Source organism: Phragmites australis, chromosome 7 (genome assembly GCF_958298935.1).
Source record: "Phragmites australis chromosome 7, lpPhrAust1.1, whole genome shotgun sequence".
Classification (NCBI taxonomy): Eukaryota; Viridiplantae; Streptophyta; class Magnoliopsida; order Poales; family Poaceae; genus Phragmites; species Phragmites australis.
Genome location: NC_084927.1, coordinates 27,003,044 through 27,026,455, shown reverse-complemented (window position 1 = coordinate 27,026,455; position 23,412 = coordinate 27,003,044). Strand labels below are relative to the sequence as shown.

Genomic DNA, 23,412 nt, shown 5'->3' with positions numbered 1-23,412 from the left:
GCTCGGCGGCATGGTCGGGGCTGGCCGGATACTCGGGCTCGACTCCCTGATTGGGAGGAGCAGTGTGCTCGGGCTCGACCCCTCGCTCAGGGGGAGCTGCGAGGACGGGTGAGTGCTCGGGGGCCTCTGGGAGCTGGGACCCAGCACCTGGCCCTAGGCACTCATCGCGCTCTACCACCAGCACCATGCTCACGACCTGAGGAGTGGCCGAAACGTAGAGCAGCAGGGGCTCACCTTCGGAGGGAGCCACCAGCACGGGTGGCGAGGTGAGGTACTTCTTCAGATCGCGGAAGGCCTGCTCGGCCTCCGACGTCCAGTCGAAACGACCGGTCTTCTTCAGAAGTTTGAAGAGGGGGAGCCCTCGCTCCCCGAGCTTGGAGATGAAGCGCCCGAGGGCCGCCATGCAGCCGGCGAGACGCTGGACCTCTTTGAGTCGAGCCGGGGGTCGCATCTGCTCGATGGCCCGGATCTTCTCTGGATTGGCCTCGATTCCTCGGCTAGAAACCAAGAAACCGAGGAGCTTGCCCGCCGGCACCCCGAAGACACACTTCTCCGGGTTGAGCTTGAGGCGGGTAGTGCGAAGACTGTTGAAAGTCTCGGCAAGGTCCTTGAGCAGGGTGGCGCGGTCTCGGGTTTTGACCACGAGATCGTCGATGTAAGCCTCGACGTTGCGGCCAACCTGTGAATCAAGGGTAATACGAATAGCGCGCTGGAAAGAGGATCCAGCGTTGCGCAGGCCAAAAGGCATTGACATATAGCAATAAGTCCTCACCAGAGTGGTAAAAGCAGTTTTTTTCTCGTCCCCTACGGCCATACGAATCTGGTGATATCCAGAGTTTGCATCTAAAAAGCATAAAAGATCGCATCCCACAGTTGCATCTACAATTTGATCAATGTGAGGTAATGGGAAGGGGTCTTTAGGGCAAGCCTTATTTAGGTCGGTGTAGTCCACGCACATGCGGAGCTTGCCGTTGGCCTTCGGGACGATGACTGGGTTTGCCAGCCAGTCGGGGTGGACTTCTCGGATAAATCCGGCGTCGAGGAGCTTGCTGACCTGCTCGCGCATAAACTCCTGGCGCTCAGGCGCCTGCCGCCGGACCTTCTGCTTCACCGGGCGGGCGTCCGGACGCACTGCCAAGTGATGCTCGATCACCTCCCTAGGGATCCCGGGCATGTCGAACGGTTGCCAGGCAAACACGTCTGCGTTAGCCCGGAGGAAGGCGACGAGCGCGCTTTCCTATTTGCTGCCCAGGTCACCGCCGATCCGGACGACCTGGGTAGCGCCTTCGCCCACCACGACCTCCTTCGTCGGAACAGAGGCGTCGGCGGCGAGTCGGGGTTTGGATGAAGAGGGTCTCGGGCCCCCTGTAGAGCCTTCGACCTCGGCCTGCGCTGAAACCAGAGCCATGTATGACTGCTCAGCGCAGGAGGCGGCGCCGCCGGAGTCGGCGATCACGGAGATGGGGCCTGCGGGGCCCGGCATCTTAACCGTGAGGTATGCATAGTGCACGGCCATCATGAACTTGGCGAACGCCGGACGCCCCAGGATGGCGGTGTAGGGGAGAGGGAGCTCCGCGACGTCGAAGAGGACGCACTCCGTGCGGAAGTTGTCCCGACTCCCGAAGGTCACGGGCAACTCGACCTGCCTGAGGGGCAGGGAGTGCCCGGGGGACACTCCGCAGAAGGGGAGCGACGGCCTTAGGCGCCTGGAGGACACCTGCAGCTTCTCAAAAGCCTCCTTGGAGAGGAGGTTGAGGCCTGCACCACCGTCGATCAGCACTCTGCCGACCTTAACATTGCAGACAGTGGGGGACACCACCAGGGGTAGTCGCCCCACGGCTGCAGTACTCGCGGGGTGATCGGCCATGCTGAATGTGATCGGAGCGTCCGACCACCTCAGGGGCCTAGCGGCCTCCTCGCTCGGGGTTGCCGAGCACACCTCGCGTCGCATGACCTTGATGCCACGGCGCGAGGAAGGCGTGTAAGCGCCTCCGTCGATGAAGGCGACGGCATGCTCGGGCTCCTAGAAACCGAGCTCGGCGTCGTCGAGGGAGACCTCAGCAACGCCACCCCCGCGGGACTCGTCGCGCTCCCTCTGGCGCTGCTCGACGAGTCCTTTGACCGTACGACACTCCGTGAGGTCGTGCCATCTGGTCTGGTGTATGGGGCACTATTTGCCTGGCTCGGGCCCCGCGGGAGCGGGGACCCTCGATGGAGCAGGAGCCCGGCCGGGGGCCGGGGCTCTTGCGGGAGCCGGTGCCCTAGCTGGTGCCAGGGCCCTTGCGGGCACGGGGGCCCGAGGAGGGGCCCTAGCAGGGGCCCTTGCGGGTGCGGGCCGTCTGTCGGCGCCCGCCCGGCGCTCTTGCTGGCGGTCGGGCTCTTGAGCTGGCCTATGGGCGGGGCCCTGGGCCGGCTCGACGGGAGCGGCCTCGCGCTTCCTTCTCTTCTTCTTTTCCCGCTTGTCGGAGCGGGAAGAACTTGGCTGGTCGGCGGCGGGGCGGGGAGCATGCCACGCCCTGGCCTCCGCAGCCTTGGCGCACTTATCGGCCAGTGCGAAGAGCTCCGCAGTGGTCTCGATCTCGTGCGTACCTAGCTTTTCGAGCATCCGCTCGTCGCGGACGCCCTACTGGAAAGCGACGATAACAGCATGGGGGCCACCCGCGGGATGGTGTTGCGGACCTGGCTGAAATGCTGTATAAAGCGCCGCAGCGTCTCCCCTTCCTGCTGTTTGATGACATGGAGGTCGCACTCCAAGCCGGGGCGCGTGATTGTGCCCTGAAAGTTGGCCACAAACTGGTGGCAGAGGTCATCCCAGGAGCTAATAGACCCTGGGGGTAAGTTCATAAGCCAAGAGCGGGCAGAGCCCCTCAAGGCAACATGAAAATAATTTGCCATCACCTTCTCGCTGCCTCCGGCCGCTTGAACGGCCGTTGTGTAAATCTGGAGGAACTCGACGGGGTCGATGGACCCGTCGTACTTCTCCGGTAGCTCGGGGCGGAACTTGGAGGGCCACTTGACCCGACGGAGCTCAGCGGCAAAGGCACGGCAACCGGTGCCGTACCCTGCGGCGCGAGCGGGTGTCCTTGGTGGCGAATGCCGGCGAGCCGGGGATTCCCGGTGATTGTGGGCCGGGAAAGAGGAAGCCTGGTCCTCTGCCTCGGCCTCCTGCCGGGTTTCCCACTGGCGCTCGAGAGTGACACGAGCGTCCTCGTGGCCCCTCCGCTCGTTAAGACGCAAGCGAAGGTCCCGGGCTTCGGACACGGCCAGGGGGACGACACTCCGCCTGGAGGCCCCCCGGCCCGTGCGGACGTTGCCCGTTGAGGAGCCAGTTCTGGCAGCGCCACGCTGGGTGGTGGTGCGAGGACTCCCGGCCAATACCTGGCGGCGAGCAGTGCCGACCAAGGCGACGACATCTTGGATCCACTGGCTTTCCGGAGTGTTTGGCATGGCCTGGACGGGCGGGTGCCTGAGGAGAGCATGCGCTGCAAGCAGCACGCTCCCCGGGCTGGCCTCGCTGAACGCGAGTCTGTGCCGAAGCGGCACCCGACGCTGTCCAGAGGCGGACCTGGCGGTCGGGGTCTCGACCTCCTGCTGGGGGTCGGAAAGTGCATCAGCGGCAGCGGCGGCGGCCCTGCTGGGCCCAGCGCCTTGGTCCCCTTGGGAGGGAAAAACCGCGCGCGTGGATAGCGGCTGCTGTTGGAACGCAGCAGCGACTGGGGCCTCCTGGGCGTCGGGCAACACTCCGTCACTGGAAGTGGAGCCGAAACGCTGGAGACGGTGCCCACCAGCCATCTTTTCCTGTGGAAGAGAGCAAACGAACAAATTCAGGGATATTCCCCCCTAGCTGGTGCGCCAACTGTCGGAGGATGAACTCCTGTCGCAGGGATCCCGAGAGACCCCTTTTTAAAGATTCGGCCGGGGGGATGATCCTGAACGAGTTCGTCGGGGAAATAAATGAAAAAGGAAATAAATGCAACGGCCGGTGGTGGGGGATGATCGACCTAGTGCAAAAAGAAATAAATGCACCGGGGTTTAGACAGGTTCGGGCTGCACGGGGGCGTAACACCCTACTCCTGTGTGGATGCAATATCCTTCCTCGAAGGGAATCCTTCAAGGATGTATCTGGTTACAAGGGTGTATCGTTTAACAGAGAGCTTGAGGCTCCCCTGTTCTAGCTCTACTCGAGCTTGCTTGTGGTGTTCTTCGGTGGTTCTATCTCGGTTTCTTTCGCGGTTCTGAGTCTTTCGGGCGTTTCTATTCCTCTAGGTTTTCTCTCTTTCGGGTACCCTTCCTGTGTTATCCATCCCTTCCTTTTATACACACGCCGACCTCGACTTACCCCAAATGGGAAAGAGGGGGCGCGAGTTCCAAGACGTCACGGAAAAAGGCGTCATCATTCCGTCCGGGCGAAGTGACAGGGGCGGTGGAAAAAAGCGGCGTGCATCCGACCACCCGTTACTGTGGACGTCCTGGCGCCATTGAGAGGGCCCACCGGGCGGCCACAGAGGCACCCGGCGCGCCCACCCTGTCTTGTTCTTCTGCCAGGGCAGGGTGGCAGGCGGAACGCTTTGATCCTGGCAACGTTATCCCGAGATACCCCGGATGATACGGGACGGGACTCGTGCAATTAATGGACCCACGCCCCTCTGCCAAAGCATGGCAGGGACTGACATTACGGCGTGGGCAGTTGGGAATGTCAGGATGTCAGGCCGTGCATGCCCATTAAATGCAGCTTCGGACCTTTGACTGGCTGACACCTCGCCGACGGGTCCTTCCGGGTCGTCGGGGCGTCGGGTGATCTTGCGCGAACCTTCGGGGAACTGAGTGCTCGGGGGCTGCCACGTGCAGCCCCGAGCACTCTCTCCCAAGCACTCCTGTAGAACCTTCGGGGAACCGAGTCCTCGGGGGCTGCCACGTGCAGCCCCGAGCACTCTCCCCCGAGTACTCCTGTAGATCCTTCGGGGAACCGAGTGCTCGGGGGCTGCCACGTGCAGCCCCGAGCACTCTCTCCCGAGTACTTGAGTAGATCCTTCGGGGAACCGAGTGCTCGGGGGCTGCCACGTGCAGCCCCGAACACTCTCTCCCGAGCACTTGGCTGTTTGGCCCATCGGGAGACTATGGTACTCGGGGGCGAGCGGGCACCTTCCCGAGCACTTTCTTCCCGGTACTTGGACTCTGCGGGTCATCGGGGAACTGGGGTGCTCGGGGACCAGAGGCCGTGGCCCCGAGCACCTTCTCCCGGAACTTAGATTTTCCTCATCCTACAGGGGGGACCTCGCGGGATGGTGGCACGTGGCGGACGGCCGGCCTGGTCTCGGGACACAGGGACCCTTGGTTCCTGATACACCGACAGTATGGGAGGGGAGGAGAGGTGCCTTTTGAGCTCTTGGAATGCTGCTTCTGCCTCTAGTGTCCACTGGAAGTGGTCGTTTTTCTTCAAGAGTTTGAAGAGTGGCAGTCCCTTTTCTCCTAGCCTTGAGATGAACCTGCTTAGAGCAGTAATGCGTCCTGTTAGCTTCTGAACTTCTTTTAACCTGGATGGGGATTGCATCTGGTCGATGGCTCTAATCTTGTCAGGGTTTGCCTCTATCCCCCGCTAGGACATGAGGAATCCGAGCAATTTCCCTGACGGAACCCCAAACATACACTTCTCTGGGTTCAGCTTTATGCGGTATTTTCAGATATTATCAAATGTTTCTTGGAGATCTGCGATTAGGTTTGTCTTGGTCTTACTCTTGACGACCACATCGTCTACGTATGTCTCGATGTTTCTTCCTAGTTATGGTCGGAGAACGAGTTGAATACATCGTTGGTAAATGGCACTGGCGCTTTTTAAGCCAAAAGACATTTTTATATAGCAAAAGACCCCAAAGGGTGTAATAAAAGTTGTTTTTTCCGCATCTTCCCTATACATACTAATTTGATGGTACCCCGATCGTGCATTTAAGAAACATAACAGATCGCTGCCGACGGTTGAGTCAACCAGACGATCGATTCGGGGAAGTGGGAAAAGATCCTTCGGGCATGCCTTGTTGACATCGGTGAAGTCGACACACATTCTTCACTTACCATTGTGCTTCCGGACCATGACTGGGTTAGCCAGCCATTCTGCGTATTGCACCTCCCGAATGAAGCCTACTTCTAGGAGCTTGTCGATCTCCTGACGAAGTGCTTCCTTTTGGTCGGCTGCGAATCGACACGCCTTCTGCTTTACTGGTCATGCGTCTGGTCGCATAGACAGCTTGTTCTCGATCACACCCCTGAGGTCTCCGGGCATATCAGACGGACTCCATGAAAAAACGTCCGCGTTCGTCCGGAGGAAGGTGATGAGTGCGAGTTCCTATTTGGGTCCAGTGCGGCCCCTATCTTGATCGACTTGGTCGGGTTGGTGTCATCCAGACTCACTACCTTGAGCCGATCGTCTGAGCTGGCGATGATATGGACCTTTTTCGGTCGCCCGCTGGGTTCTGTGGTCACGAGCTGTGACCTGGGAGTCAGTTCGACAATATCGAGGCTCCTCTTCTCGCAGTGTAGGGTTGTCTTGGCGTTGCCAAAAACGGTGATGACCTCTGTTGGCCCAGGGATTTTGATCGCATGGTATGCATAGTGGGCAATGGCCACAAACTAGGCCATCGCTGGTTGGCCTAGGATCGCGTTATACACAGTCCTGAAGTCGGTCACATCGAAAAGGACCCTTTCGGTTCTGAAGTTGTCCGGCAAGCCGAAGGTGACGGGCAACTCAATTTGCCCTAGCGACTTGGCCGAGGAGCACGTAGTGATCCTGAAGAATGGTGGAGATGGCCTCAACGAGCTTCTCGAAATCTATCGGGCATCTAGCGCGTCGACGAAGAGGAGGTTTATCGAGCTTCCGCCGTCGACGAGTACGCAGCGCAGGTGGATGTTCTGCATCGTGGGTTAGACCACGATGGGGTAGCAATCGGGGTGTCTGACACACGTGGGGTGGTCGGCCTGGCTGAAAGTGAGCGGGACCTTCAACCACTTCAGGCGTGGGCTTGGGTCTGATGCGGTCGCCCACACCTCTCAGACCACCGACTTGTATTACCTATTAGATGAATATGTCGCGGTGCCTCCGAAGATGTGATGAACCATGTGATCAGCCTGCTGGTATCCCAGTGTCGATTGGTCGGGGTCGATGATGCCTTGCATGACCTTGCATTCGGTCAGGTCATGGGCATCCGTACAGTGGATCGAGCAGTAGCCCCGACCATTTTTCCCGTTTTTCTTTTCGAAGTGCTAGCGTGTTAGGCCGGTTTGCTCGACCGCCAAGACCTCAGGAGGTCTAGCCTTGCGCTTGCTCTTCTTGTTCTTCTAGTTGACCCCTTTGGCAGGGGAGGGCCGGTCGGACGCAGGTCGCGGCCTGGCGTCGATCTGTCATTTTCGGGCCTCGACAGCCTGCGCACACTTATCTGTGAGCTCAAAAAGCTCGGTTGTGCTTCAGATTACCTTGGTGGCTAGCTTCTTGAATATTTTCTGGTTTTTACCCCCCCCCCCCCCCCGTTTAAACGCTTTGATCACGGATTCTCCCGTGATCCTTGGAATGGTGTTCCGGCGTTCAGTGAAACGTCGGATGAAGTCTTGCAATGGCTCTCCTTGTCACTGTCAGATCTGATATAGGTCGTTCTCGACCCCTGGTCATGCGTAGGTCCCCTAGAAGTTAGCGGTGAACTGGTCGCACAGATCATCCCAGGAGTGAACCGACCCACAGAGGAGGTTCATCAGCCAAGACTGGGTGGAACCGGTCAGGGCAGTAGGGAAGTAGTTGGCCATGACCTTCCCATGACCTCCCGCAGCTTGCACCATGGTGGTGTAGATATGCAAGAATTTTTTCGGGTTGGTCGAGCCATCATACTTCTCGGCTAGGACCGGCCGGAACTTGTCCGGCCAGCGCACTTCATGTAACTTGACGGATAGGGCGTTACACCCTGTCCCGTAGCATGGAGCCACTCATTGTTGGGCAGCAGCGCGTGCTCGGGGGAGAGACGGCGGTCTCGGGGTCCCGGCAAAGGGGTGTAGTCATCTGATGCCTACATGTACGGGGAAGGCATGCGGTTGGGCTGCTTGCCCTTTTCCTGCTCGCGTCGAGCCCTGTCCTGACGTGGAGATGGTCCACGAGTACTCCCCATGGTTAGGGGAGCACATGGCCTATTACACCGTGGGCCCTGTTGTGACCCTTGGCGACCGTGACCCTTACCGACTCTTGTGATAAGCGCGGTGCATGTTGACGTGGTCTGGCGCTGGATGGTCTCGACCAAGCGGGCGAGATTACGTAGCCATGGTGCCAAGGATGAGCCCTCTAGTACAGGTACCGATGGGTGGCTGAGGAGGATCCGTACGGTCTGTAAGTTCTGCGCTGGTGTCATGGTCTCGTAATCGAGATGCTGGGTGCGGAGCAGCGATAAGTCGCAAGGTGGGGAGCCCCCGGCGTTTGGGCGCTGCGATGGCCTAGGCAACAACGCCATCATGGACTACGCTCTGTGTAGGGGCTCCTCAAGATGGTGCTAGGGATGCGGGGGTTGTCTTGAAGAACCTGCCTGTCCAACGCCAAAAGACTTGGCGTGACTTAGCTGCATACAAAGGCCGCGTCGGCCCTTCCTCCCTCCCGTAGCTCATCTTCCTCCTCCAGCGCCTGCTCTCATCCAGCGACTGCGGCGGCTCCAGTGTCCCCCTCCCCCCATTCCTCAACCAATCGGACCCGATTCGGAGGGGATTTCACGGGAAAGTGTCCTAGGAAGGTAATTTGCCCACTCCCTTCAAGTATTTTTGGTTATTTTAGCTTGCATTGTTAGTTGAAGGGTAGTTAGGGTTTAATATTTAGGATTTAGTTGATGATGATCTATGAAATTCGTACGTTTCGGGTTAGATCGGAGGTCAAATATCGTGCTATGGATGTATGCAATTATTTGAGCGTAGGAAATCGAATCATATATGGTAAGGTTGAATGTATATGAACAATGCATGTTATTCTATATATATGAGTATTTTTGAATTGTTGTGATAAAATGACGAGGCTTTCGGATTGAAATGGATAATATGTAGGATTTGCATGCGTTATAGTGATGATATTTTTGTATATGTGTAATGTTTGGATGATTTGTGTAGATGGATCGGATTGTTCGTATGTTTTGTGGTGACATGGTTATTGCAAATGGAGAGTTTGATAAGATGAGTGAGCAAGTGTTAAAATTTGGGAACCCTCTTTGCTTTGATGAAATTGTTGCTCGGGTTAGTTCAGTTATGAATGTTGATATGGATGTATGTAATGTAACCGTACGTGTAAGGTTTGATGTTGGCCGAGGTGGTAGGGCTTACTATATTGTTATGGAGTTGGCGTCAAAGAATGGTTGAAAATTGTACAATGATTGTATGAATGGTTCTCAAGTTTATTGCGTGGAGTTGATAGTTAATGTGGGTATCGGAGGAAGCTCAATGCCATCGGTTCAAGAAGTATTGGGTAGTATTAGCCAGGAAGTAGATCATGTTGAGCATTTGACTTAGGAAATTTCCGCCATTGTCTCATTAAAAAATGTTAAGTCTTGTTTTTTATATATTTTGTAGGTCATCGAGGTTGAATGGTGTATTTTGCTAATGACGATTGTATTTCTTTCACAATTTCAGCGTTATTTACCTTTATTATGTTATTATAATAAATGTTATGAGATCTTTCATTTTGGTGAGTATTTCTATCATTAATTCTTTGTTATTTATATATTGTATTAAATTTTTATTATTATACATATGTTAAAATGTGTACTCGGATTATTGATGCTCTACTTTCGCCCCTAGCTACGCCAATGGGTCCCGGTAGTCAAGGGCGAGCCGATCGCGGCTAGGGTTCAATTTATTGACGATAACCCGTCAAAATTTGCGGTTACCGACTTTAACGCTACGGTCCAGTTTCAAAAACCGAACGGTAACCGATTTAAATTCAAAAAATTCGAAAAATAAAGAAAATAAAATATTCAAAAAAATCCTAAAAAAAACTAGACACAATTCTAAGACCTTCTATGATTTTTTTTAAAAAAAATAATATCGTTTACATCATATTCTATAGAGAGGAGTTTGAAAAAAATGAAAAAAAGTTGAAACGTACGGCTCAGTTATTAACTCATATTAAGTAAAAGCTTAACATAAAAACACATATTTTTCTTGCGTAGGATGTATCTTAAGAGGATCTTTAAAATTGATTTCACTTCATTTAAAGTTTTATTAATTTCTCTATAATTTTTACAAAGTTCACAAGCATAAAGTGAATATATTAAGAAACAACATTGTAATTAACTTTTTAATATTCACTATTATTTTTCCTAAATAAAGCATAGTATAAATAAACTAATAAAAATGGTTTCACTAATTTTAGAGGTGTGATGGGTCAGTTATGAATTAATCTAGTCGCAACATATTTACACAATCTTGCATGTTACAATAATTAATTCATGAGTTCAGGTATTTTTAAAAGACATGGGATCATGAAAAAGACTAACAAAATTAGTTTCATGATTTTTGGATTAGCAAAGAGTAAACTATGTATTTAACTTAGTTTAACATAAACATTTTCTCAAAGAATTTTTTTAACTTTTTTATGAGTATAAATACTTTTATCATGTAGATCATGTTAAAAAAATCAATAAAATTTGTTTCACTTGATTCGAAGCTTAGATAAATTAGTTATTGCTTTTTACAAGATTGAGCTAATATTTAGTTTTTTTTTAACTTCACCGAAAATCGAGAAAACCTCTCGATAAATCAAGAAAACCGAGCGATTATCAACAATACGAAAAATTAGAGAAAACCGCTCGATAAATCGAGAAAATTGCTCGGTAACCGGTCAGATTCGACGGTTAACGAGAGACGATTCTGATAAATTTTGATCAAATTTTAAATTTTAGCAAATAAATTTTATCCGGAAACCCTAAACCCCTCCGTCGATCTCCCGGCTGCCAGCCCCTTCCCTTGATCCTTAGCCACGGTGAGCTCCGCCGTGCCCCACCGATGCTCCCGCACGCCTCCCCTTCCTTTCTCCCTCGCCACAGCGCTCCAGCGCCCTGCACCGAGCGCTGCAGCCCGCCATGGCCGCCGCTGAGCTAGCTCCCGCCTCTCCATGTTGCCGCCTCCACTCCAAACCGATTCCCCACTGTGCGTTGAAGCTACTGCTGCCCACCGCTGGCCAAGCCGCGGCCCAGCTCGCCGCCGGCGAGCTCTCAAATGCCGGCCGCCGTCGCCCTCTCTCTCTCTCTCTACGCAGCTCGCCCTCAGCCATCGCTTGCCTTTGCCCTTGCTCTCAATCGCTCAGGCATCACCTTCCCCGCTTGGCTCGCCGTCACCTTCCCCGTTTGTGTCCGATTCAGGTTGCAAAAAGGACTTTAGATTTCACAACCAATTTCGTATCGGATTCAGATTCGACTATTCTTCCAGCATACATCAGGTATGCCCTCTCGTCTAGATCTATATAAAGAGAGGTAAATACCAGCTACGGAAGCACCTGCTCCAATCCAACCCCCGTTTGCTCCAGCGGTGAGGAGAGGAGGCCGCCGAGGAGGACGACAGCAGCTTAGGAGTGAAGACCACAGTGAGCCAACATCAACAGGGACGCGAACTCCCGGTGGCGACCGGGGAGGCGGCGACCCTCTAGAGCAAGGGAGCCGAAACCGGGGCCGGCTAGCAGTGACAGGTTGGCAGCGAAGATCCGGGGCCGTTTATGGCGGCGAGCGGGGGTAGTCCGGGGCCGCTGGCTGACTTATTAGAAACGGAAGAGTCGGCAGATCCGGGTCCGGTTCCTAATAAGAGGAAGAAGATTCAGGCGGCGGCGACAGAGTTGGTGGGTGGGAGCAACACAGACATAGAGGAGGAGATGCCGCAGAGGAGGACGGAGGGTTCCGATGCCTCACCTGCTGCCCCTGTCAGCACCCTGCCGCCTCGTCCTCGCTTCCCACCATTCCCTAAGCCCAGCAAATCAAAGGATGTACGGAAGTGGGGCGAGGAGTGTAGAAGGATTCGCGAGATTCTTGCAAAAGGTTACCTTCTGAATTTCTTAGTGCTGTACATTTGGCCTGTTTTTTTTTATAATGTACGTTAGGCTTTTCTTAGGTGTAGTATATTTGAAATTTTTGAAGAATATTAAGGCTTGGAAAAATACTTTGGTTTTGACAAACTAGGAGTTGTTTGGATATTACAAACTCTGAAGTTTTGAAAACCACAGTTTTAACTAAAACAAATGTTCTTTTATGGTTTTGTGAACTCCACCAGAGAGGTCGTGGAATCCATGTCCAATCTGTTCCTATCTAGAGTTGTACCAAAAAAAAATGTTCCTTTTTCGTTGACTCGCCATTGCTTTCCAAAGTATTGGAAGTCTAGATGCGTATGGGTGTAGATGTAATTATGTGGTGTACTTTGTGTTTGAGAATAAAGATATTCATCGCATAAAAAGAACATACCTTAATTTTTGCTACATTTTCAATTACGCCTTCATTAGATCCTCGTAACAATCTTCCTACCCGGAGGAAGCCCAAGGATCCAGACACCACCGATGCCGTGCAGAGCTCAAGAGACAAGGTGGTGGTTCGGGGTGCGGCACGCTCCATTGTCAGTGTTTCCTCCGTCACACAAGGTAGAATTAGCTGATAAACTTATAGCAAGATTCACCCAATCAATTCCTCCTAGCTGATGATAACATTCATGTCTATGTTTTGCAGATGGGTCGAGGAGACCACAATGTACTGGCATCATCATGGGTCAGCGTGAATCTAACGGGAAGCAGCACACTATAATAGTGACTTGTTCTAAAGTCGTTTGCAAGGAGGGTACATTACTTGATCCCGTACCCAAGGTACAAATAAAACTTGCTGTGTTAAATTTCATGGATCATGCAAGTGCTCTCCTTTAGGTATATTGTAGAAATTACCATGAGTGATCTTCACTTTAGCAGTTGGTGTGAAGGACATGTGATTTTTAACTGGATTGCATAGCATTCTCATTGCGGCATGCCACTTCTTATTTGCTTGCCGTCATGTTTTAGTGGTGTTTCAGTCCACTTATCTTGCTTGTTAAATTCTGATATTTCCTTTTATATGGAACTCTGATACAGATAATATGGTGTCTATTTAATTATGTCTGCATGCAGCTTCTTTTAGTCATAGTTCATGCCTCAACTTTCGTGATAATAACCTCCTACCCTGCTTATGCACTCCCTTTTCATTACCTTCAACCTTAACATGCTACTGGAACACTATCCAGTGTTCTTATATGTGCGTCACATAGCAAGATCATCAGCTCAGGCTTGTATCTTGCTCTTATATGTGATGCTTTTTCCGATCAGCTATTATTTCGCTCCTAATCTTAAATATTTTGCACAGCTTAACTATATCTAATCAAACCCATCTTTTCAGCTATCCGTTGGCTTGCCAAATAAGACCATCTTGGACGGACAACTTATGTTCTTCAACGATCATTATGATATTGCTCTACTAGAGATCGATGTAGACTTTCCGTTGCAGCGCCCTTCTATTGGATCTGGCCCGAACTATGGTCAGGAGGTTTTTGTGTTGGCTAGGGACAAAGAGTCGTCCTTGATGGCTAGGCATGGGGAAATTCTATGGTTACAGGAATCAGCTTATTTAGGGCGCAACTACCAGATGTTTCTCAGCTGTGAAGTCCCTGTGGTAATGCACACACAGTAATGTTTCTCATTATAATTTCGTAATGTTGTTGCTTATTTGCTCATTTAACTCAATAGTATTTCTTTGATGCAGGGTGGCAATGGAGGACCCGTGATTGACCACGATGGCAATGTCATAGGGATGGCATTTTGTCGGAGCCCAGATTCTGTTGTTCTTTCCATCTCTACTATCGTCACATGCATTGAGATGTGGTTGAAGTTCAGGTTTGTCTTACCCTATCTACATGCATCGAAATGTAGAGTATGGTTAGGTTTATTAAAACTTTTCATTGCGGCAACGCTGTTTATACTCTCTAATGTCTACTGAGTGAAATATGTGGCATTATATTTAGTCAATTCAAGAAATAGAACTCACATTGGTGTTGGCAAGGGTGGGGTGACAACAATGTATGTGGGTAGTACATAAGAAAACTGGCTGGTGACTTTGCTGACATCCCTTGCTTGCTAGCTTGGATGAGTTGGGCCCCACCTACCAGAGCCTTCAAGCATAATGACATATGCTTAAACTTGGGACAAATTGCAGTGTTATAACCATAAACATGGTATGAAGTGCTAATAGTCTCAGGGTAAGAACAAATAACTGAGATTTACTGAAATTCTCTTGGGACCTGGTGCTCCTTGTAATCAAATCTAACACGTGGAACAATATTATACTAGAATTAGTTCTCTGCTGGTATTTTAGGCCTAATCTAGTGTCTCTTTGAGTCAACGTATCATTTAAGAGACAATGATCTGGTCTTGACATCAAACTGTTGAATGACTAAATCCAACTTATTTCAGTCGTATTGCTCGCCCCATACTTGGTTTGGGCATAAGGACAATTGAGCTGCTGGATGTGTCACTCCAGGAGGAAATCTTTCTTGACCACGACATTGACAGTGGTTTCATCGTAGATATGGTATGACACTGTTATGTCTTTATATAACTCTATTTAGTCTATATTAAATTGTCGGTACTGGGTAATATTGTAACTATTTTAATATCTCTAGGTATCATGTGACTCTGCTGCTGAGAGTCTTGGGATTTTACCTGGAGATGTGATTATTTCATTCGATGAGCGGCATGCTCTACCTTTACCTCAGGTGAAAAAATATCTCTAGTGTTTATATACCATTTTCATCTAGATGTAATTGTGATTTACATGGTCAAACTCTGTGGGCAGTTGGAAGATTATCTTCTCTCTCTGGGTTGGACATTCTTGAACAATTCAAGCTCCATGGTTGATCTCAAGGTATGTTTGAAGTAATATACAATATGAAAATGTCAAATTTAGCATGTATGATCGAAATGACAAAAAAATATTAACACTTACATTCCTTTATTTCTTGTAGCTTGAAGTTTATGATCTCATCAAGCAGAGCAAGAGAAGCATCACTTTGCCCGTAGGATTCTGTGATGCTTGAGTAAAAACTTAAAGTTAGCACTCTCTGAACCTTTTCTTGCCTTTTGTTTTCCTACCACTTGTCCTCAACCACTTCTTGTTGTACCTTAGGTAATAAACTTTGTGCTTGATAAAGTTATGTGCTGTTAAGGTCCCTGCACTTAAGTGCATGCTTAGGCCAAGTGAGCCAAAGTTGCAGGCACCTGAGCTGCATGTGCATGATGTCCATGCATGCATGTTCTATAAAAGTTGCAGTTTTGATGGTTGCAATTTATTTAGTTTGAATGTAGTATGGAATTGTTTTAAAACAAAACTAGCATGTGGGAATTTAGGTTGATTCGTGCAGATGACTTCATGAGATGCTGCCTGATAACAAGTTTAGGTGTGTGATAAGCCTGACTACTTTGTAGTACTTCTGTTTGGCTGAACGGTCTCCTATAGGCCTTTGTGATTTACTTACTGTTGTGGTACTCTTTTAGGTGAGACCTCTAATTGATAGGATATGTTGCACTGTTTGTAGGGCGTAGGAAGGTGCCACCTTTGGGAGACATCTTCTTATATACATATAACAAGTAAATTTATGTCTAAATTAAGGGCCTCTTCTTTCTATTTTGCCCCCGGGCCTATCAAATATCAGGACCGGCCCTGTGCCTAATCAACGATTTTTAAGCTATTTTCCCCTGTGTTTTGTTCATATTCCAACCATGATATGGCCATAAACTCTCACGGATATCACCAGATTTGTGGGGTGAGAATGCTGAGAATAGTGGTGATTCTGCTGGAAAAAAGCTAGGCCATAAGGTTTGTCCCTGCTACTCCCTCTCAACGAAATCACTTTGCATAACTATTTCTCATGAGTTTTTTCGACTTTTCAATAAGATCAAACAGTGGTGTGAGAACAAGTCCATGTCCTATACTTCTGCACCAGACCAGATGTCGAAGTCAGCCAAATGGAAGCATTGGAACTCCAGTCAACCGAAACCGGTTCAAGCTCAACTTCTTCTGAGGGTGACTGGTGAGGACGTTGGAGAAAGATCAGTTACAGACTTGTCTCTGGCAGAAAGAAGGCGGTTAGTGACCGTTGTATAGGCCTGGACACCATGACATGTGGTGTTTGAGATGCATTTGGGCTCCAACTGAGAAGTTTGTAAGGGGAGCGTACGGTATGATTGCTGATGCGTATTTGCTTCTCTGACCTGGTTCTGTCTTCAGCATGTGTATAAGCCGTCTTCTTTAGGAATTTTCACCCTACCGCTACTGCATAGAGAAATTCCCGAGTTTGTCCCGTCTGCCAGTTTGATCACTGGACTCGGTGTCATCTCTACTTCTCAAGCTGAACTGAAACTAGGTCAGCCGCCATTTTTCAGTCTGCTGCTGCACCAAAAAGGCTCACTCTTTCTGTGAAAATTGAGGGCATTTTTGTATTAGCATTTGATTTTCAAAAGCTGATTATGGATTATAAAAGCTGCTCCCCATCAGATTGTGGATTGTTGCACAATCTTAGTCAAAATTGTTACAATTCGCTTTCACAATCGGACTGTTTGCTTTAGCTTCAGCTTTTAAAAGCTGGAATCTACATTCTGAAGCTAAAACAGGCCCTGAGGCAAGCAGCGTCGATAATCATCACCTACTATTTGAAAATTGAGCGCCTGAAGCTAAAATAACGTGGCGAACCGAGTTGAGCTCGGTTGTCTCGGTTGGTAAGACCTCCCACTAAGAAGGCTCCCGCCTGGATAACTCGCGGCGCGCACTTAAGAAAAATCGGGAGCCGTCTGCCCTCCTTAAAAAACTAAAATAATGTGCAAATTGGCACGTCCCTCCAAAAATTGATTGATTAATATGAGCGCATCGGCAATTCATCGTATGCTTGTTCATACCATCAGCAATACTTCCTAAATGCTTTCTAAAGTATTAACAAGTCAATGCTGATTCTATTAACACAATGAAAGCCAGATCGGAATCCTGCAATTGGATCAGAGCAGATTACGACTGCAGGACAGCAGTGTCTTTCGTTGGTTACGGACTGTACATTCTTTTAGAGGAAGGAAATATAACTTCCACCATCTGTACTAATTAAATATGCACATAATCATTAAACTCACAAATATCTAAATGGTGGACATTAGGATTTGAACCCTGACAGGTAGAATCATGCACCCAAACTCCACCACCGTACTAATTGTGCTTTTCCTTGCACACCGTACATGTGAACAACAAACTCTACTGTCAGAGGAAGTATAGCAAAATAATATGCTTATCTCTAGCCCACCAATTATCGTACAGACGTAGAGATGCTCACTTGGTCTAAACCCTCGAAAGTCACATGTCCTCTAAGCTGTTGGCAGCAAAAGCATCATGGAAGAAGGGATCAAAACACAAATCACAGCGGGCTAGCCGGAGTATAAATAGGGGAGCAGTACCAGCATACGATGTGGTTGAGGTGAGAAAAGGAGAGTCCCGTTGCAAGACACAATAGAACGAGAGAGCAAAGCCAAGACAAGCTAGGATGGGTATGCTCCTGTTTCTTCACGACCCCCTCGTCACGGATATGTGACATTTTGAAAAGGCGGGACTGGGCGTGTGGATATGTGACATTTTCAAGGGTTATGATCGCGCAGACCCTGTTTTTCCGTCTTTGGATGTCTTCTTGCAGTTGTTCGTTCGCCCATTCGCTCGCTTCCCAAATCTGTGGCACCGCGAGAACTGAGCTAGCTCGGCTAGTTTATATTCTGTCCACCTAGATTCCAGTCTTAAATTTAATATGGGTGTTTATTTTTTAATTAAATTTTAGTGAAAATGATACATGCACATATGCATTCAATAGTTAAAGCGCGTACCCGTGCTACGTGAGATTAGAGGCCTCCAATCTAGTTAGATGTGTGTTAGAGGCACCAACGTGGTGTGTGTGGGTGTGCGTGTGGTGTATGTGCGTGTGTGTCTGACTTGTATAAGAAAAAACTATAGGACTACTAGACCCCTTCTTCGAAATCCCTTGGTAGGTGATCGGTCCGTAATGTTGGGGAATGAGTATGCTACGCTAGCATAAAATAAATTTTTCTCTACCACATTTAACCAGGTAACCATGTAAGTAAGGGATCATAGATCGTTAACATTAGACGCGCAGCGCAGTAAAAGAATAATTGCAGTAGACCGATCCAATGTTGTGCACATCAATGCATAAAGAGGCAACTCTCTGACCAGCTCTGAGCAGGTGCGTCGCACTCCTCGACCAGCTCCGAGCAGGAACGTCGCTCCTCAACCACCTCCACGACTACGAAAAGGAAGTAGTCGAGCATCTCGTCGACCACGAAGAGGAAGTAGTCTATCACCACCGCGACCACGAAGAGGGAGTAGTCGATCACGTCGACCACCTCGTCGACCACGAAGAGAAAGTAGTCGATCTCGTTATAATATCCTTATCACCGATCAGTACCGCAGCAACGCCTCCACAGTATCCACATGTACAGGGATGAAACGTATTACGCCTGTGTGCTAGCACCGTGACCAACTAGGGTTTCGTAGGGAGTTCGAGAAGAGATGGCAGCTAGGTTTTTTTGTGGTTGAATGAATATGCCCACGGCCACTGTCTCATCTTATATAGAGCACGCTAATATGCCTTTAATCACATTAAAGCTCATCATAACTCTAAACCCTAATGAACTTTTAATTATATTAAATCCCATTTGCAAATCCATCTGCGTATACGATCACCTCTAAGGTATATCACCAACAATCTCTCACTTGCACTAGAGTTAATCATGCAAGTTTTAAATTCTATCCTTTTAAGTGTGTGACCCGTTAGGTTCATATGTAAACAGCCACTACCTAGAAACCATTTCCGAATTGCAAGTAAATAATGGTACTAGCAGGACATATTGACTCCCGAATGCATACGAAGATCATATCGGCTGAAACTTGATATACTCATACACCAATCACTTTACCGTACAATACCAGTCAAGCTCAAGACGAGATACGTGCCATCTTTATGATAGCTCGACCATTTACTCGATCTTCTAGTGGATTACTATCTTGTGATCAACTTTTTAATTAAATTGGCATGACCATGCACTTTCTTAATCCATCTACATCAAGAGGTCCAGAAATATCTCTCTTATTATCTAGGAGGGGTAAATTCCATCTTGATCGCTCACATCCTAAGACATGTTTTATAGTATACCCGAAAGCTATATTTATAACTACCCATTTACGGAGTAGCGTTTTGAAGCCTCTAATTGTGTTACTTCATATTCTAGGAATCAATAATGATCTTAGGTCTAAGGATCCCAAAAGTATATCATTTAGACTACAACTGATGGTATAATAAATAACATCCTAAGTGTTGTAACATTTTGAGTTTTAGCATGAAAATTAATTACAAATTTCATTCCAATTTTTTTTTAAATCTGATTATTTAAACTAATATAAAACCAAGAAAATATATATTTGATGTATATACACTCCTATGTATATATTCAAATATATTATTTGGGCTAAGTATTCCAAATAGCACCGAGATAATTTCTGAATTAATCGTTGCAATTAATTGAGCATATGTATTTTTAGTTTAATTATTTTTATGGTTCTTTGTGTGGAGATTTGAAATTGAATGTCTCTCAATTTCAAATCTACTCTTAGGTTCTATTCATCTCAAATCCAATTCAAATTCAAATCCCTTGATTCAAATCATTTTAGGAAGCTCAAGTTTCAAGTTCAAATCATAATTCAAATATATTTAATTGAATTGATCTCAATCCAAAGTCAAATTCGAATTCAAATCACACATTTGAATTAAATCCCAAAACCAAAATTTCTTTCCTCTTCTCCTATTCACCCTGGGCTCAATCTCTCCCTCCCTCTCTGTTTTGGCCCAAGTGCAGCTATGAAGATGAAGCACAAGAGGTGAGAGCTAACAAGAGAAGTGAGGCTCCAAATTCCTCACAAATTTCATTTTTACATGGTTGGATTTGGTGGATCTAACGCTCTCCTCTTTTCTCCTAACCCTAGCTCTCCTCTAATGAGCTCTCACTTCTTTTACAAATGTGCTCACACTCTCCCAACAGAATACCCTTTTGAGATATATGTTGAGATCGTTGGTTCCAGCGATCTGACCACCAGAGGCTTTTTGCCTCTGCGCTCTGACGATCTGAATGACAAAAGATTCAGCCTGGTCTGAAGCATCACGGTGAAAGAGGAGTTGGCCAAAACTCACACTGAAGAACACAGGGATAGTACGAGTAATTCTGAAACCGAATGCTCTACTGGAACATAGAAGCAACGAGGAGAAAGAGCAGCAGAATGCAAGGGCATAAGGCACACATAAATCCTATGAACTTATCACACAGAATGTAGCGTTATTATTTAGCGATTGCAGTCTGAAGAACACTGAAATCCTACGAACTCTGAATGCTTGGACACCCTGACAGAAATGATCTTTTCACTAGCAAATTGCGCTTTCGGTACACAAGAAGCTGGAAATGCGCTTTTCAGATTAGAAGACCACAATGACAGAGGGAAAATGGTCTGCAGGGACAAACATGGCGTATTCACATGCAGAACATCATGCAGCGCATCCACAGTTCATCTCCAACTGAAATTTGAAAAATGGCTCATTGACATGATGGGAAAAGAATAGCAGGTTCAAGAGAAACTATGCACAAAATCTAGCCGCTTGCTTCTGATACTAACACACTAACGAAGGCTCAGACCTGACAGTATCGCCTAATTAGTAATCGAATACAGCAAAATAGCAGAAAAAAGTCATGAACTGAACAGTGCGAAGACTCAAACTCATAATACTGCAAGAAATTAGCAATTGGAGAGAACATTTATAAACTAATCTTCAGGTATTGTAACAGTACGAAATTACCAAAGAAAGCAACTGGTGTCAAGCACTACTGCAATAAAAAAGCAACATTACCGAAGACAGTTTCTAACCAAATCCTTTATTTCTCATCCCAAGATGCCCACTAAGCAATATACATTCTCCCTGCGTTCTCACATTGGGGTACAAAGAAACGGTACAGATCGCCAAAGCAAGTAACCAAGATCCATGAGCTTTTGTCAGAACACAAGAACTGATCCAAGAACTAACAAATCATACCAAATCCTGTATTTCTCATCCCAAGATGCCCACTAAGCACCTAAGCAGTATGCATTCTCCTTGCGTTCTCACATTGGGGTACAAAGAAACTGTACAGATTGCCAAAGCAATTAACCAAGAATCTATGAGCTTTCGTCAGAACACAAGAACTGATCCGAGAACTAACAAATGATCATTTCCTGGTCTCATTTAGATGATTAGTTCATCACAGGTGAACGCAGCTCTGAACGAAAGAACAGGAACCCAGCAAAGCAAAAGATAGAAACAACGAAGAATCCTTCAAGAAATGATCCAAACCATCAGACAAGACGCACCACCATCGCCAACACCGTTGTATAGAAGCCCGATCATCTACTGCGATGGCGGCAGTAGTGGATCCTCCAACCCCGGCGACGACAGCGGCGGCGGCGGCTCCTCCAACCCCGTTGACGACAGCGGCAGTGGTGGATCCTCCAACACCGACGACGACACCGGCAGTGGTGGCTCCGCCGAACCTGACGGCGCCGGCGCCGGCGACAATGGCGGCCGCGCCTTCCACGGCAACACGGGTAGGGGGGTCTTACGGCAGATCGGGCAGATCATCTCCTGGCGAAGCCACTTGTCTATGACGTTCTTGCACTTCGCGCTCTCGCGGCAGTGGAACACGTGGTTGCATGAGAGCGTGCGGACCTCCTCGTGGGCATCCAAGCTGTACTGGCACATGACGCAGTTGTAGCTGAGAGTCCGCTGCAGGGTCGTGACGCCGCCGAGCGCCCTGACCCGTAGCCACCGCCACCCTCTCCCCAACCGGCCGTCGCGGTAGGCCTTCATGGCCCAGAAGCTCGCGCCGATTACGAGGAACACGGAGACGCCGCCCACTCCCACGACGGCGACGGCCTGCCCGAGGTTGATGTCGTCGGCCATGGTGCCTTCGCCCCTGACTCTTTCTCGCTTCTCGCCTGTTCCCCTCCCGCTCTCTCGTGCTCTGGCTTTCTTGCTCGCTCCTGGATTGTGCGGGAATGAAAGGTGGCCTTGGCGGGGTGGCTATTTGTCGTCGAAGGGGGCAGCTGCTTAGTTAGTTAGAAGGTTAGTTACCAGGTGGGGCCCGCGTCTCGGTAGTTCGTTCCCGACGACGGCCGTACACCGGACGGCTGAATAGCAGCGGCGAATGCATGGCAAGGATGCAGGCAATCTCTCGCGGCAACGGCGCCGTGGGCGCGTGGTCCATACGCGCAATCGTGCACCGATTGAAAGGGGGAAATGGAAGTTTAGTAGATTCTGTGATGGTAATTAGTCTAGGGCCTGTTCGGTTTGTTAATTGTGCTGTGTTGTAGAGGAATTTTTACTATTTTAGTGTGATTTTTGCCATTACAAAACCTAAAAAGAGGTGTATTAGGCAACAATTGTAAGGGGGAAATGGATGTTCATAATCAACAATCGAAAGGGGAAATGGATCTTCAGAGTACTAATTGCATGTCTGCCCAGACCTGCTTACGAAGTGCATAGTTCAAAACTAAAAAGCTCAGTAAGATCCTTAAAAAAACAGAAAAAAACGCAGTGAGAACAAAACTTAATTTGATTACATCTTTCCATGTAATTTCTCTATATAAACCTTTTAGTCGAATTTTCCAACATCACCACTTGGTTGAGCTCCGAGATTCATGTGCTTCACCTCCATATCCCACGCTTGTGTCAAGGCAAAGTCTTATGTTGCATGCAAGTGGAGTGCAAGCGCAACAACAATGTTTGGTTTGAGGAACGAAGTGACGACGGATCATCTGATTGCCTAATTGTTTGGTTCAAGGAATAGAGTGAGTTGATTCATCGCCACCCTATTCATCATAAATCACATGATTATTGCAAACATAAGGGATAAAATCATCCCACCAAAAATCATGAAATTATCCCGTAGGATGATGAATTGATGTCTCAAACCAAAACTCTCGTAAGTGAGCCAGTCGGTTAGTGTTAGAATTGGAGATAGGTGGTGAGAAGGTAAGGTTGGATACTAAAACTTCGGAACATATTCGTAGTTTCGTGCAACACAGACGAGGGCTATGAACTGGATGAACCTTAATTAATTGCTAGCTTGGCATCAGATTGATCATGATGGTCACTCCCAAGCTGTAAGAAGAATTGTTTGACACATCGAGCATGATGTGTGAGAGAGTATATAGAGCTGCTCGAAAATTCCCGGTAAGAGCTTTGCCCAACCAAGAAGGTTCTTTTCCAAAGTCTTGGATCCAAAATTCCAAA

General features: G+C 48.5%; 1 protein-coding gene across 11 annotated transcripts; it reads left to right on the top strand.

The window, feature by feature from the left end:
- The first annotated feature begins 11,716 nt into the window (after window positions 1–11,716).
- LOC133924475 (putative protease Do-like 14) lies at window positions 11,717–16,285 on the top strand. Of its 11 annotated transcripts, XM_062370032.1 has the most exons (12): window positions 11,717–12,032; window positions 12,491–12,625; window positions 12,711–12,844; window positions 13,404–13,676; window positions 13,767–13,897; window positions 14,474–14,591; window positions 14,683–14,775; window positions 14,856–14,924; window positions 15,025–15,109; window positions 15,595–15,646; window positions 15,814–15,875; window positions 15,963–16,285. In XM_062370032.1, the coding sequence occupies exons 1-9, from the start codon at window positions 11,717–11,719 to the stop codon at window positions 15,094–15,096; spliced, it is 1,341 nt and encodes a 446-aa protein (XP_062226016.1). In that variant the 3' UTR covers window positions 15,097–15,109; window positions 15,595–15,646; window positions 15,814–15,875; window positions 15,963–16,285. The 11 variants fall into 11 exon arrangements, with proteins under 11 accessions (XP_062226016.1, XP_062226018.1, XP_062226012.1 ...); XM_062370034.1 differs by lacking the exon at window positions 15,595–15,646 and having other exon boundaries at window positions 16,003–16,285; XM_062370028.1 differs by lacking the exon at window positions 15,595–15,646.
- The last annotated feature ends 7,127 nt before the right edge of the window (window positions 16,286–23,412 follow it).

Excerpts from the sequence above, each read along its gene's own strand:
- LOC133924475 (XM_062370034.1), top strand. The coding sequence starts at position 11,717 with ATGGCGGCGAGCGGGGGTAGTCCGGGGCCGCTGGCTGACTTATTAGAA. Across the intron at positions 12,033-12,490 it reads TCGCGAGATTCTTGCAAAAG|ATCCTCGTAACAATCTTCCT; the intron begins GTTACCTTCTGA and ends CGCCTTCATTAG. Across the intron at positions 12,626-12,710 it reads TGTTTCCTCCGTCACACAAG|ATGGGTCGAGGAGACCACAA; the intron begins GTAGAATTAGCT and ends TATGTTTTGCAG.